Source organism: Furipterus horrens, unplaced genomic scaffold (assembly GCF_987537825.1).
Source record: "Furipterus horrens unplaced genomic scaffold, mFurHor1.1.pri manual_scaffold_10, whole genome shotgun sequence".
Taxonomy (NCBI): domain Eukaryota; kingdom Metazoa; phylum Chordata; class Mammalia; order Chiroptera; family Furipteridae; genus Furipterus; species Furipterus horrens.
Window position 1 is genome coordinate 36,806,596 of NW_028327180.1, and position 13,531 is coordinate 36,820,126.

At 53.0% G+C, this 13,531-nt stretch overlaps 1 protein-coding gene across 2 annotated transcripts; it reads left to right on the plus strand.

Annotated features, from left to right (window-relative positions):
- The first annotated feature begins 2,426 nt into the window (after nt 1–2,426).
- Nucleotides 2,427–11,245, plus strand: BSG (basigin (Ok blood group)). Of its 2 annotated transcripts, none has more exons than XM_090289109.1 (8): nt 2,427–2,639; nt 8,148–8,304; nt 8,973–9,055; nt 9,195–9,331; nt 9,406–9,679; nt 10,180–10,204; nt 10,365–10,433; nt 10,517–11,245. In XM_090289109.1, the coding sequence occupies exons 1-7, from the start codon at nt 2,573–2,575 to the stop codon at nt 10,426–10,428; spliced, it is 807 nt and encodes a 268-aa protein (XP_090145235.1). In that variant the 5' UTR covers nt 2,427–2,572; the 3' UTR covers nt 10,429–10,433; nt 10,517–11,245. The 2 variants fall into 2 exon arrangements, with proteins under 2 accessions (XP_090145235.1, XP_090145236.1); XM_090289110.1 differs by having other exon boundaries at nt 2,431–2,639; nt 10,513–11,245.
- The last annotated feature ends 2,286 nt before the right edge of the window (nt 11,246–13,531 follow it).

Here is a 13,531-nt window from a genome sequence, read left to right on the forward strand (position 1 = left end):
AATTGCTGAGTCAGATGGTAACTCAGTGTTTAACTATTGGGGTGTTTCCTACAACAGCTGCACCATTTTCACCAGCAGTGCATAAGAGCTCTACTTCCTTCACCTTCTCCAACACTTGCTATTATTTGCCTTTTTATTACAGACATCCTAGTGGCTGTGAAGTAGTGTTTCACTGTGGTTTTGGTTTTCATTTTCCCAATGACTCATGATATTGAGCACTTTTCATATTCTTGTTGTCCATTTGCATGTATTCTTTGGAGAAACATGTATTCAGATCCTTTGTTCTTTTTTTCTTTTTAATTTTTAAAATATGTTATTGGCCCTGGCTGGTGCTGCTCAGTGGATTGAGTGCTGGCCTGTGAATGGAAAGGTCTCTGGTTCGATTCTTGGTCAGGAAATATACCTGGGCTGTGGGGCAGATCCCCAGTTGGAGGTGTGTGAGGGTCAGTTGATAGATGTTTCTCTCACACGTCAATGTTTCTCTTCCTCTCTTTCTCCCTTCCTTCTCCTCTCTCTAAAAATAAATAAATAACATTTAAAAAAATAAAGTGTTTATTGATTTCAAGGGAGAGGAAGGGGCGGGGGTGGAGAGTCATCTCTATGAGAGAAAAACATAGACGCCTCCTATACGCACCCTGACCAAGGATCCAACTGGCAACCTAAGCATGTGCCCTGGCGGGGAATCAAACCCTCAACTTTTTGCTGTAAAGGGATGACACTCCAACCAACTGAGCCACACCACACCGTCAGAGCAGTTTTGTCCTGAGAAATCGCCCAGAGACCACTGTGGGAGCAGGCAACAATGGGTTTATTGAGGGAAAGAGGGGAAGAGGTTTTAGGGGAGAGGCAACTCCCTGACTGACGAAGGACCCCTAGAGATAAAGGGAATGGGGAGCAGGGGAACGTGGACTCCCGGTCCTCCACATGGGCCTGTAGGAGTCCCACCTGCGCTTCTGCAGGTGTGCATTTTAAACTTGCCAACCACACGTTACAGAGAGGGTGAGTTTGCTTATTAACATATTCAGTAGGTTATCTGCATCTCATTGCTTCCCCGCCACACACACCAGGTGAGTTAACATATCCTGCGGGCGGGGCCGCGGGGGGAGGGGCTTTATTAACATACCCTGTGGAAACCGGCTAGGTCCGGGTGTGCATTCTAGCTGCCTCCATATTCTCACACATATCTTAGGTATAAGTTCCTAATCAGATATGTGATTAACCAATATTTTCTCCTATTCTGTAGGTTGTCTTTTTACTTTTTTATTGTTCTTTGAAGCACAAAAGGTTTTATTTTGATGAAGTCCAATTTATTTTTTCTTTTGTTGTGTGTGCTTTGGGTGTCATATATAAGAAATCGTTGCTTAATCCAAGGTCGCAAAAATTAATTACCCTGTTTTTGTTTGAAATTATTTTGTAATTTTAAAAAGTATTTGTTGAAAAACATTGGAACCTCAGGGTAGGTTTTCCAGACAAAATACACTACTGCCAGTTACATCTGAATTTCAGATAGTGAATATGAGATAAATAGCGAATACTTTCATTGCATCACTATGTGCAAATATTGCATGGGACAGGTACACTAATAAATGACTCGTTTTCCACCTGGCTGGTTTAGCTCAGTGGATTGAGCGTCGGCCTGCGAGCTAAGTGTCGCTGGTTCGATCTTCCAGTCAGGGTACATCAGAGAAGGAAAACTCTGACTCCAAAAAACCTCCGCTGCCTTGCGGCATACCTCTTCAGGGGAAAGGCTAAGGGAGTAAACCCCGACAGAAAATCCGGAGCCGGAGTCCCTAAGGCGGTTTGACGTTGTAGTCAACACCGGCAACTCCTGCGGCGCACCTGAAGCCAAGCTGTATTGACTCCGTCTTTCCCTTGCACCCTTCAGCTGCGAAGAGAGGGGGGGTCTACTGCATGGGCAACAGCGGACCCTCCATATTACCCTGCCCAGGCTCTGTAGCTTCAGCGTCATCGCAAGATGTCGATTCAACACAGGAGGAGACAGATACCGTGTCACTCCCGAGTCGGACTGCACAGCCATTCTCGGCGGTGCAGATAGACTCTTAAGAAGCTACACCATCGTCTCTCTAGACGGACGGCTGCCGACGACGACGACGATTCAAATTTAACTGCCATCCAGGTGTTATTTGCTAAATCTGGCAGTACCCGCCTCCCCCAGGGGACATATCCCATCTGTTCACAGGGATCCCTATGGCCTCCCTTAATACTTTTTTTTGTATTGTGGCAAAATACACGATATAAATTGAGAATTTTAACCACTTTCAAGTTAGTTTAGTTCTCACGCAATACTCCGAACAAATGAAGGCCCCGCCCCCGTTTCCTAGCAACGTGGCCACGCCCCCAGGTCTCAGGGCGGGCTCAAGTCACGTGGTGTCGTTATTCCCGGCTTCTGTAGCGCGAGCCTGCCAGGGCTTGCGAGTGCGTACGTGCATTCGGACGCGTGCGCAAACTGCGGCCGGCGGGCTATGCGTGCCCCGCCCTGCGCGCACGCTCCCGTTCTGCTTTCCGGATTCTTATAGGGTTGCGGGCGTTGGTTTGCGGCGGAGACGGCGACATGGCGACGACCGTAGTCGTGGTTCTAGGGCTTGCGCTGCTGGGCTCCAAGACCGGCTCGAGGGCGGGTGAGGACTGGGACGGGCGAGCGCGGGCCAGGTCTCGGGGATCCCTCCGGCAAGGCTGGAGGGGCTAACCAGGAGCTCCGGGGGAGGGAGTACCCGGAGTTAGGAGGCACCCTGGGGCTTAGGGGCACCCACGGGGCTCCCTGCCTGGGAATTGTGTGGGGAAACCCTGGCATGTGTGTCTGGGGCTCCGACAAGATTCTGGAAATGAAGTACCAGATTTTCAGAGGCCTGGAAAAGGGACAGGGGCCCGGGAGGGGCCTGAGCCCTGGTGAGGGTACCTGACGAGAGGATCTGGAGGCGGCCCCTCACCCTCTCCCTGCAGGGAAGGAATACCTGGTTGGGTCCTACAACGTCCCTTATGGAGGGGAGCCCAGGAGCCTAGGGAGGCAGCTTAAGGGTGGGGTCCCCCCAGCCCGGGGTGTGCTGGGGCGAGGCTTGCGGCAGAGGGCCTCCTGGACTCCCCGGGGCCGTTGGCTCTCATCTGGAAAGCAGGTTTTTTCCTCTCAAGTAGACGCTGGAAGGAAGTGCATGTGAATATCCCTGAGGCGGGCAGTCCTGGAATTGGCAGAGATTGTCATTCTTGCCGGGATTTAGGTCTCGAGTCTTGCTCTGGGTATGCACCTGCCTCTGGTGTTCGCACAAACATTTAAATTTAAACCCTTGTAGGGAAGCCAACACGCTCTGCTGCCTGTTTTTCTGATTTCTCTGCACAGATGAGACGGCGGCATCTAGTTCACCCACCTCCTTTTATGGGGGTGGAAACAGGCCTGGGAGGAAAGGTGGGATATTCCAAGGTCACTGTGAGGTCGCCCTGGCCATCCAGTAAAGAGCAGGAAGTGGAGAGAATTTTTGCAGACTATCAAACAGCATTAAATTTTTATATCTCTTTGGGGGTGGACAGATGTGGCTCATAAGAAACAGATTAAGGTATAATTTTCCAGGGGACGACCTGATAAACATTTTCTTTCTGTATTGAGACTTCCCATTTCGTTCTGGGTTAAAGATTTATAGTGACCAGCATGTAGGGAACAAAGTGCAGACCAGAATGACCTGGGGCTCTTCTAGGGAGGCAGGTCCTGGTGGGCTCTGAGCGACATGTGAACTGTCCTGGGCAGGGGCTTGTAGGGACTGCCTCTTGTACAGGCTTCACTGGGTTACTTCTGATCTGTTTTATTATCTCAATCCCCTTTCTCTTTCTCCTTATAATCAAAACAGCCATTTATTGAATGCCTCTGGGCAAGGGCCTACCTGCCTCTGCTAACTGGAAAGACTCAGGAGCCCCTAGTTGAAGTGAATTTGGAAAATACACAGCTGCATTTGGCAGCTTGAGCCCGTTAGAGATAGCTCTCAATGGCTGCCAACAGTCAAGAGGGTGGAAGGGTTCGTGGTGTTCCTCTGCCGCAAGCATAGTTTCTGAGTTTGTTGCTCTCTTCTTAGAGCAGAAGCACTAGTGACTCTCCAGAGTTCCAGCCAGAAAGCCTAGAGGATCTGTGCCATTGTACGTTTGGGGGTATTCTTGCACATTTACTTCGTATCTGACTCCCCAGGGACTCCTGTCTGTTCCGTTCTCTTTCACTTTTGACAGTTCCCCCTTTCCCAGGGACTCTTGGAAAGATCTGAAAGTCTTTCACAGGATGTCACCACACATCCTTTTTCTACCTGGGAGGGGTGACTTAGTTACAGTGTTTGCCTCTCCTGGCCATGTCAGTGCTCCAGAAATGTTCTGCAAGGAGTAGGTTCCTCCACCTGAGCATCAGCACCCTGGTCCTCTGAGGCCCTGGGTCAGTTCTCCTGCCAGGATACCCTGATTGTCCCTGGGATTGCCCAGAGTCCTGTTCTGGCCAGGCAGGTTGGGACGGCATGGACTTTGCAGCTGGGCGTCTTGGGCTGATGACTTGGCCTTTCTCAGCCTCAGGTGAGGGGAGCAGGAGCCACCTCCTGGAGAGTTGGAGGGGAGGGGAGAGAGGTAAGGAGCCCATGGCTGGTATCCCTGAAACATTCTTGGCTCCTATCTGAGCCCTGCAGTGCTGCCGTGGGTGGGGAGGAGGGTGGGTACCTTCAGCCTCATCCTGCAAGTTTCTTGGCTGTTTATCTCGAGGCCTGCCTGGCCCTGTGCCCGGCCTGGCTGCTGAGTGGGCACAGAGGAGGGGTGGCTGTTTTTAGATGAAGGTGACTTTACTTGAGAATGTGGGTTACAGTCACAGGGCCATAATCACAGAATGAGGTTCCCACTTTTCTTTCCCTGGCCTCCTGGTGCTCTAGAGGTAGAGGTTCCTCCTTCCTCTCCCTGTGAATTCTAGGGGGTGCTTCCCCCAAGTCTCCTGGGCATTGAGTTTGGCCAGGGGTTGCTAGAGCATGTTTTTCAACCTTTCTCCAACATCTCTCTCCGCTCAGCCCTATCCTCAAGCCTTTTGAAATTTTTCTTTTCCTAACGGCCCTGTCCCAGTGACTTGGTAAATCACAGATGATCACATCACTTATAGCAGCAGGTCTCTGTGTGTGGTGACCCTGGGTAGGACCACAACCATTGTAATGCCTAGATATCCCCCCTTCCCCTGGGAGTGATGTAGCCCTGTTGAAGATGCATGAGAGAGATGTGGCAGCATGATGGCCAGCTCTCAGGAGGCTCCTTGGTGGGATGACTGGTACATGGCCTATATGGGGCCTTGGTCCCATGCTGCTCATGGCCCTTGGGCTGGAGCAGGGACGTCTGCCAGAGGGGCTTTAAGCTTGCTTTTGAGTCACCTCTCTCTGCCTGGGTGAGGGGATGAGAGCACAGATGAGGGTTCAAGGCTCTGGGGAAGAGAGAGGCAGGCCTTTCTGGGAGTAGGGCTGCCTTGGCCTCACATCCTTCCCTGACTGCTCCCAACTTTGCACATAGCTGTTTGTTTTGCAGTCTTTGAAAATTTTGATTCCTGAGAAGTGTGGATTACTGGGAGACTTCTAAGTCAGGCAGTGGAGCTTCTAGCTTCACTCACCTGTCTGGTTTTAACTATGTCTGTCCTGAGTCCTATGAGTTACCTTTGTACCACCCCAGGTGGAAAGACATGAAGGTCCACTTGTTCCTAAGGCCTTGGAGCCACCTTGCCCCAGAACAGACAGCCTGAGGCCCCAGGACCTCCTGGCCAGCAGCCTGTGCTCTCCTACATGCAGCAAGGGGACCATGATCGGGTGTGCATATATGTGTGTACCCATGCATATGTGCGTGGGTACATATCTGTCTGTGCCCCTACTACCCATGCGTGCATGCATGTAGTGGTGTGTGTGTCTACACACCCTGGGAGCAGATGGGTGCTCCAGCTCCAGAGACTTCCTTGCATTTCTTTTCTGGCTGTGGTTGAGCTTTTTGCGTCATTCCCTGCTTGCCTGGAATTCTGAGACATTGTGTCCTCCTTTATTTAAAGAAAGAGCCAACAGGTGGCCAGTGGTGGGTTGGTGAGGACTAGCCTATTCAGGAAGAAGCCCTGCCTAGCTGTGCATATATCCTGTCCACAGTCACGCTACCATCCTCCTAGACTAGAAACGCAGCTGGAAAGCTGTCTGCATGCCTCAAGTTTACAGTGGGGCAGGGTGGGAGTGCCACTGTCTCACTGAGGGCCTAAGTGCCAGGCCCGTGGGCTTTTGCCCTGGGACTCAGTGCAGGCATGGATCTGGGGCTGCACCCTTGGGGCACGCCAATCTCAGACTGTCTGAGGAGGAGACAGGTGTATTCTACCTGTGGATTATTCCAGATCTAGCTGTGATGTCTCTTGGATAAAGTTTTTCTGCTGCCCTTTTAGTCATTTTCTTCATGACAAACCAGGTCTCTCTGTGGATGGGTGAGGGTGAGTAGGCTTTGCTCAGGTGATGAGAACCCAGTGTGGTGTTCAGTGGATGCAGGAGAATACCTTTCCTGTCATTTCCCTCTGGATTGGGGGTATGAGGTGTAAGCCAAAGGTTTGCTGCCCATGGAATTGATTTATACTGGTGTTGAGTTCCAGGCAGCTAAGATAATGATCCAGATGGGGGTCACTACCTCTGATCATTCTGCCCAATTTCATGTGTTTTGTTTTGTGGTTTCAGTTTTGCTTGCAAAAATCATGGTATGTCCCCATAACACCTGCCCCAACCCTGGGACAGGGCTCTTGTGTGGACATGGGTGTGCTTGCTGTCCCACTGGTGGTTGGTCAGCATCTGATATGGCAGGGCAGTGCTGGCAGAAGGTGCCATCCCCCTCACCCTTGTCCTCTGGTCCATGAAACACCTGCCTAGCTTCCTCTCTCAACACTGGGAGGTCTGGGGTTCACCTCCCATCTCTGGTCTCTGAAGAGGAGCCCTCCTAGCTTATGCCCAGTCTCTTGTGCTTCTTACTTGGTTCTAAGTGGTTTTCACCTTTCTCTTTATTTCTTTTCTGGGGGGGGTGGGGGCGTTATTTATTTTTAGAGACGGAGAATGAGGAAGAGAATCATCGATCAGTTGCCCCTTGCATGCCCCCAGCTGGGAACCTGGCCCACAACCCACGCATGTGCCCTGACCCAACCTGACTGGAGACAGTTTTCTTTGCAGGCCAGTGCTCAGTCCCCTGATCCACACCAGCCAGGTCTGATTTTTCACATTTTAGCTCCTTAAGAGACTAGTCAAAACTAACAGGGAGATGTGCCTAATTAGAAATTGAGTTGGAGGGCCTTTGCCAATGGAAGTCCACCCTCAGTATCCTTGGCAGGACAACAGATTGCCTTCTGTATGGTGGCTTTGTGGCAATTGCAAATGGGCTGTGGGTACTTTTGACCTTCTGGGAAGAAGGTTCCTTCCAGGATGGGGGCAGCTGGAGCCCCCTGGCCCTGTCATCTCCTGGTGCTGCCAGTCCACAAGCCAAGCACAGCTGTCTCCATCACAGTGGCTTGCTTTGATGAGGAAGAGGGAATGAGCAAGATAGTTCAGCAAAGGACTGGTGCCCTGAGCACTGATATATTTATCTTTTAAAAAGGAAATTAGGGTCCTGGCTGGTGTGGCTCAGTGAATTGAGCGCTGGCCTGTGAACCAAAAGGTTGCGGGTTTGATTCCTCGTGCCTGAGTTGCAGGCCAGGTCCCTGGTTGAGGGTGTGCAAGAGGCAGCCCATCAATATTTCTCTCCCTCCTTTCCCCTCTCTCTAAAAGTAAATAAAAAAAATATTTTTTTTAAAAAACAAGGACATTAGAGTCTGTGCTGGACTGGGTCCATGAGTTGGAACCCCAAGTGGATATTTGCCTCTATTCCAACTGAGACCCATGTCTGCTGACAAAACTGGCCTTAAGCCCCATATCCCACCTAGTAGCTCATCAGACCCTAGGCCCCATTAACTCTGAAGGAGATACCATTTCTGAACATGCCAGTGAGGCTATGGACTTGTCAAAAAGACTGTGGCTTCACTGTGACTATGGAGGAACCACTGTGGATTTGCTATGGGGACAAGTAGGCAGGCGGCAGGGGGTCACGGACTTTGTCCTTCTTTGATTCCTTGGCTAATGTGCTGTCATTTGGCCACACAGAGAGTGGAATCCAGACTTCCATAGTTGATGATGGCACCACAACACGCCTCACCTGCACATTGAATCGCAGTGATACTGTGATCACAGGCCACCGCTGGACGAAAGGGGACAAACTGCTGAAGGAGGACTCGCTGTCTGATCAGACGACGGAGTATTTGTGAGTGAGGCCATGGAGGCTCCCGGGTCCCATGTCCCACTGCTCCTAGCAGAAGAGAGGGTGGGGCCTCATTTCAGGGAGCTGGTTTCACCCTGGGCCCCCTGTTGCCCTGTTTGCTCTGATGTGTTCTTGCTGTTAATAGCCATGTGGTCAGCCAGAGTGAAGGCTGCTACCCTTGGGCTCACGTTGGATAGTCATTGATGCAAGCTCTGCTCAGATCCCTTGGTTGTGAAAAGCCCAGGAACTAGGGAGGATCTAGTAGCTAACAGACATCATGGCCTCTGAGACCCTTTTTTCCTTCCTCTGGGCACTGGCAGGGGAGAGGGGCACTACAGGGTTCCCCCAGCCTGCAGTTCCTGTGTTCTTGGTTTATTAAGGTCTCAGGCACTCAAGGCTGCCTGAGTTGAAGCTGTGTTGAGGCTGAACTGACTCTAGAAGCACAGAACCCTATTTTCAAGCTTCTGGGATTGCTGGGTGCAGAGGCTCATTGGTGAGGGCGCCAGGTCGGGAGCAGGGCCATGCCTGTCTGTTGTCCCCAAAATCACCTCGTCTTTTCTTCATGGGACATGGGCAGCATGAGGCTTCCTTCAGGGTCTCCTGACCATCACTGCAGAGGCCGTGCCCTGGCCCCACCTGCAGAGGGTCACTCATGGCCACCTCTCTTGCAGGGTGCACTCAGACGACCGCATGGGACGGTACTTCTGCATCTTCCTCCCGGAGCCTATAGGCAAGACCAGCGTGGATGTGAAGGGTGAGTTCTATGGCCCCCAGGGCATGTCGAAAGGGGCAGGCTCATCCATCCCTAGGGTGAGGGGAGCCCACACACTGAAGGAGGGTCAGCTCCTCCAGGCTGTGGGGCTCAGGCTCCGCTATGTTCTTCTCCCAAGCAGGGTCCCCCAAGATCAAGGCCACGAAGAAGTCAGAACACGCCACCGAGGGGGACATGATTGTGCTGAGCTGCAAGTCCGAATCCTTCCCCCCAATTACCAACTGGGTGTGGTACAAGGAAAGTGAAGCTGGGGACCAGGTGAGGGTCGCACCTGCCTGGGGTAGGGGGGGAGATGTGGGCTTTGGTGTCCTATAAGGTCCACCTGCCCCCAGGTCCTCACCAACAACTCCCAGAACAAGTTTGTGGTGTCCTCGGAGACCAAGACAGAGCTACACATCGAGAACTTAGACCTGGAGGCTGACCCTGGCAAGTATGTCTGCAATGGCACCAGCGCAGAGGGCACTGACAAGGCTGTCATCACACTGCACGTACGCAACCACCTTGCTGCCCTCTGGCCCTTCCTGGGCATTGTGGCCGAGGTGCTTGTGCTGGTCACCATCATTTTCATCTATGAGAAGCGGCGGAAGCCAGATGAGGTCCTGGACGGTGAGCTGACCCCATGCCCTCGAACCAAGGGCCTGGGCACCATCCAAGTTGAGGGACAGCCCCCTCATTTGGTCAGGTCCCTAGATCTCTCCCCCAGGGCTTCCCCAACTTCTGAGGCTGGGGGTCTGCTCACCCCCAGAGCCTCACCTGGCTGTTGGCAGGTGCCCTCAGCTGCTCGTCTTCGCCTCTCTGTGGCTGCTTGGGTCTAAGGGCCTCGGCCCAAACGAGCCCATGACTGCCTGACAAAGCTCAGGACACTTGAGCTGCCTGGGCCAGGTGGGGGTGCCTGCCTGCCTGCAGGTGGGCAAGGAGAGCAGGCAGAACTTTTGGGGGCCCTCAGGCTATGACCCGAGATAGCTCATTTTGAGGGTACATGTCCCAGGGATGAGGCTGGCTCCCCACATGTCTAGTTGGGGACACAGGGCAGGGCCCAGCAGGACAGAAACCATCCCTGATGCCCATTCTTCTCTTGCATGTGGCTTGGCTGCGTGTCTGCACAGATGAGGACACAGGCTCTGCTCCACTGTAAGTCCTGGCCTCACTGAATGTGGGGGGAGTAGGGGGTGGCGTGGGCAGAGCTGGAGGAGCTGCTGGCCTAGATGCCTCTCTATCTGTGATGGGGTGTGGGTGAGGCATGGCTCTTTTGTTCTCCTGAGCATTGAAAAGTCCCCCTTCATGTCCCCAGGAAGAGCAGTGGGCACCATGTGAATGACAAAGACAAGAATGTCCGACAGAGGAACGCCAACTGAGTGAGGTGAGGGGCATGACTGGGGGGCAGGGAGGGGCTTCTCACCTGTCAATGCTGGAGTCTGAGTGCCCCTTCTTCCCTGCAGGCAGTGAGGAGGCTGCATAGGCCTGAGTTGCAGTCCAGAGGAGCTCGGTGTTCCAGGTGTTCACACCATTCCAAGTCCTCTCCTCTTAAAGGAAACCTACCCTGCAAAGTAGACCATACTGTGGATTCAAATCACATTTTCTCTTATTTTTAAAAACAACCAAACTAGGGTTATCTTTATGTAGAATTCCATTCCTTAGGGTTTTTGATTTTTCTTTTTAAGAGTACTCTCTAGGGGAGCCATGAGGTTCTGGGGGAGACCCCTTCTGCCCCCCTGCCCATTCCCTCCATGCACCCCCAACCCATACCTTCCATGCCCTCTGGCCATTTAGCTTTCTAATCCGTCATGCTGAGGGGCTATGGAGGGCAGACTGACCTTTTCCTGAGACTGGCTGCGGCTCACCTCCTGAGGCTGCTGGGCCTTGGTTCTGCCAATTTCTTGCCCTTTTCTGAAGGTCTCAGGTCACGATGCCTGGCATTCTGCCTGTCTGAAGGTAGTACTGTGACATCACCACAGGTCTGTGTGATATGGGATGGCCATCCCACAGGATATCACCCTTACTGCTCTTGCCATCCCCAGCGCTGGGGGCCAGTGGTCTGGGTGACCATCAAGGAGTGGGACTTGATATAACAGCCCCTTTCCCCATTTATGCCCATGGTGACTGAAGAAACCCTCCACAGTGTCAACTCACATGGGAACCCACTACCAATAAAAGCCAACCCACCCCTCCCTCTCCTGGTTCTTGTCTGTGCTGGGTTGGGATCTTACAAGGAGAGCATGGTGAGTGGGAGAGGGGCTTTAGCTTGTAGGGCAAATGCTAAGCTGTGTTGAGGCCCAGAGTGAGGTTTCAGTGCAGGGGGCAGGGACAGGACAGGGTGGAATGGAGCTGACCACTTGGGCTGTGACCTCTGTTCCCAGGACAAAGGGTAACGGCAGGAATGGGTGGGTAGGCCAGAGGACCATAAAGGCCCCCGTAGCAGGTCTGAATGGGATGAATGGTCATCAGCTGTTTCAGAGGCCCTGGGATGCCTGGGATCTTTCCCACGAGCTCCACAATATGGGATAAGCACCCTTTACCCACCTGTCCTGGGCAGGACACTCCTCTGGTTGGGTGGCCTGTGAATGGTGGAGGTGGTTGGGGACTGGACCCAGGCAGGGGAAGGAGCAGGTGAGGACTTGGGGGTACCTAGAACCTGGCCTCTAGCTGAGGAGAGGCTGGGGCTCAGAAAGCAAGAAAGGGGCACCTGCTCACCCAGACTGTACCCCAACCGGCATGGACAGATTAAAGGGCCAGGGAGCACTCAGGAGAGCAGGAGGCAGGGCCTTGCTGAATCCTGGGACTAGCAGGTACCATCTAGGCCTCCCACCTGGTGCAGTAGGGAAACAGTGCCAGAGAGGGGAAAGAGCTTATCCAGGGTAACCCCATTTCCACACGTAGGGAATGCTCCCCTTTTGGACACGGGCTTAGAGTGGCAGCAGGTCTGGGTGAGGTTGTTGGACCAGCTCTTCCCAGGTCTGTGGAGAAGCAACTTTTTTCAGTGTTGGCAAGAGATCCAGCATAACTGCCACAAAACTGAAGACAGACTGCCCACCAGGCATTGGGTGTCTTCCTGCTGACCAGGCACTTCACCAAGGCTTCCAAGGCCACACAGCAGTCTGCTGGGAATCTGGTTTCCTCAAGCTGTGAGAACGGGGTGGGGTTTTGATAGGGTTCTCCTCACTGTCCTGCATACCACAGCCTGGGAAGAACCACCCCACATTTCACAGGAAGGAACTGAGGTTGCTCCATGCCAGAAACCAAAGCTTGGGGTTTAGGGGCTGCCCCTGCCCAGCGCTACCCTCTGGTCACCACCAGAGGGTGCCATGTGCACACTGCAGAGTGGGACTGAAGCCAGGGAAGTAGGTCCACAGAGCCCATTGTTTACTGCTTGGTCCTGTTTGTCTTCCAGCTGGACACCTGGGTCCCAAGCTCCCTGATCCCTGAGGTCTCTGGGAACCCACCACTTCAACTTTTCTGTGGCCCATAAAGTGCACATGTCTACTTGTTTGCTCAGCAATGTTGATTCGGCACCAGTGGTGTACCTGGGGCTGGGGATTCTTTGGACAGGCCGCAGGTCCAGTGGGAAGAGACAGACAAACGATGAGGTGACAGTGAAGCTGGCCCATCATTGGGGATGGCTTGGCTAGGCCTCCTGGTCAGCCCATCTCCTGGGCTTGAGTGGGTGTGTTTGCTTGCTTGGAGTCAGAAGGGCTGCTGCACTGGGCTCTATCAAGATAGACAGTGCTGTGGGGTTGGAAGTGATTTCATGGCGCACCGAGCAGCAGTGGGAGTGCGTGGAGTGGAGAGATGAGCAGGACTCTGCCTCCTTGGAGGGACACTGCTTACCATGTGTGGATCACTGTCCAGTTCCTGTGCACATAGAAAAATAAACCTAATTAGCAGCTGGGCCAGCAGCCTTGTCTCTTTTCCTTACACTAAGTATTCTTGTCCATCCATCTGCTCAGCAAGCAGCCCTGTGCCACTGGGGGGTGTCCTTGGTGACAACCTGCTGAAACCTACTTCAGTTTCTTCAGGGGTGGGATAGAGAAGTCAAAGCAGCCAAGTCTCAGGATTTATGAGAACATCTTTGCCGAGTGCTTGAAGGGTTCAGGAACTGAGGTCTCGGGTCCAAGGCTGCTCAGGGCAGAGTTGGGACTGTTGGACGAACAAGGGCTGCTTGGAAATGCTCTACCTGCTTCTCTGGGACCCTGTGAGGATAGGACCTGTGGTGGAAGCCTCTGTGGGCCCTCCAGAGCCCCTGCAACTGCCATCCTGGTGCCATGACTCTAAGAGTACCTCTACTTTACCTGAAACAAAGGGCCAAAAGAGAAAAAAAAGAAAAGGCCAGAAATGGGGGCTGTCAGATGGGTCCTCCCACCCCTCCCTGACCCCACCAGGGGGGCCTGGCAAGGAGTGAACTCAGCAGGGAAAGGAAACCCAGGTGAGTCCTAGGTCAGCACAACTGAAGACCCCAAGCTG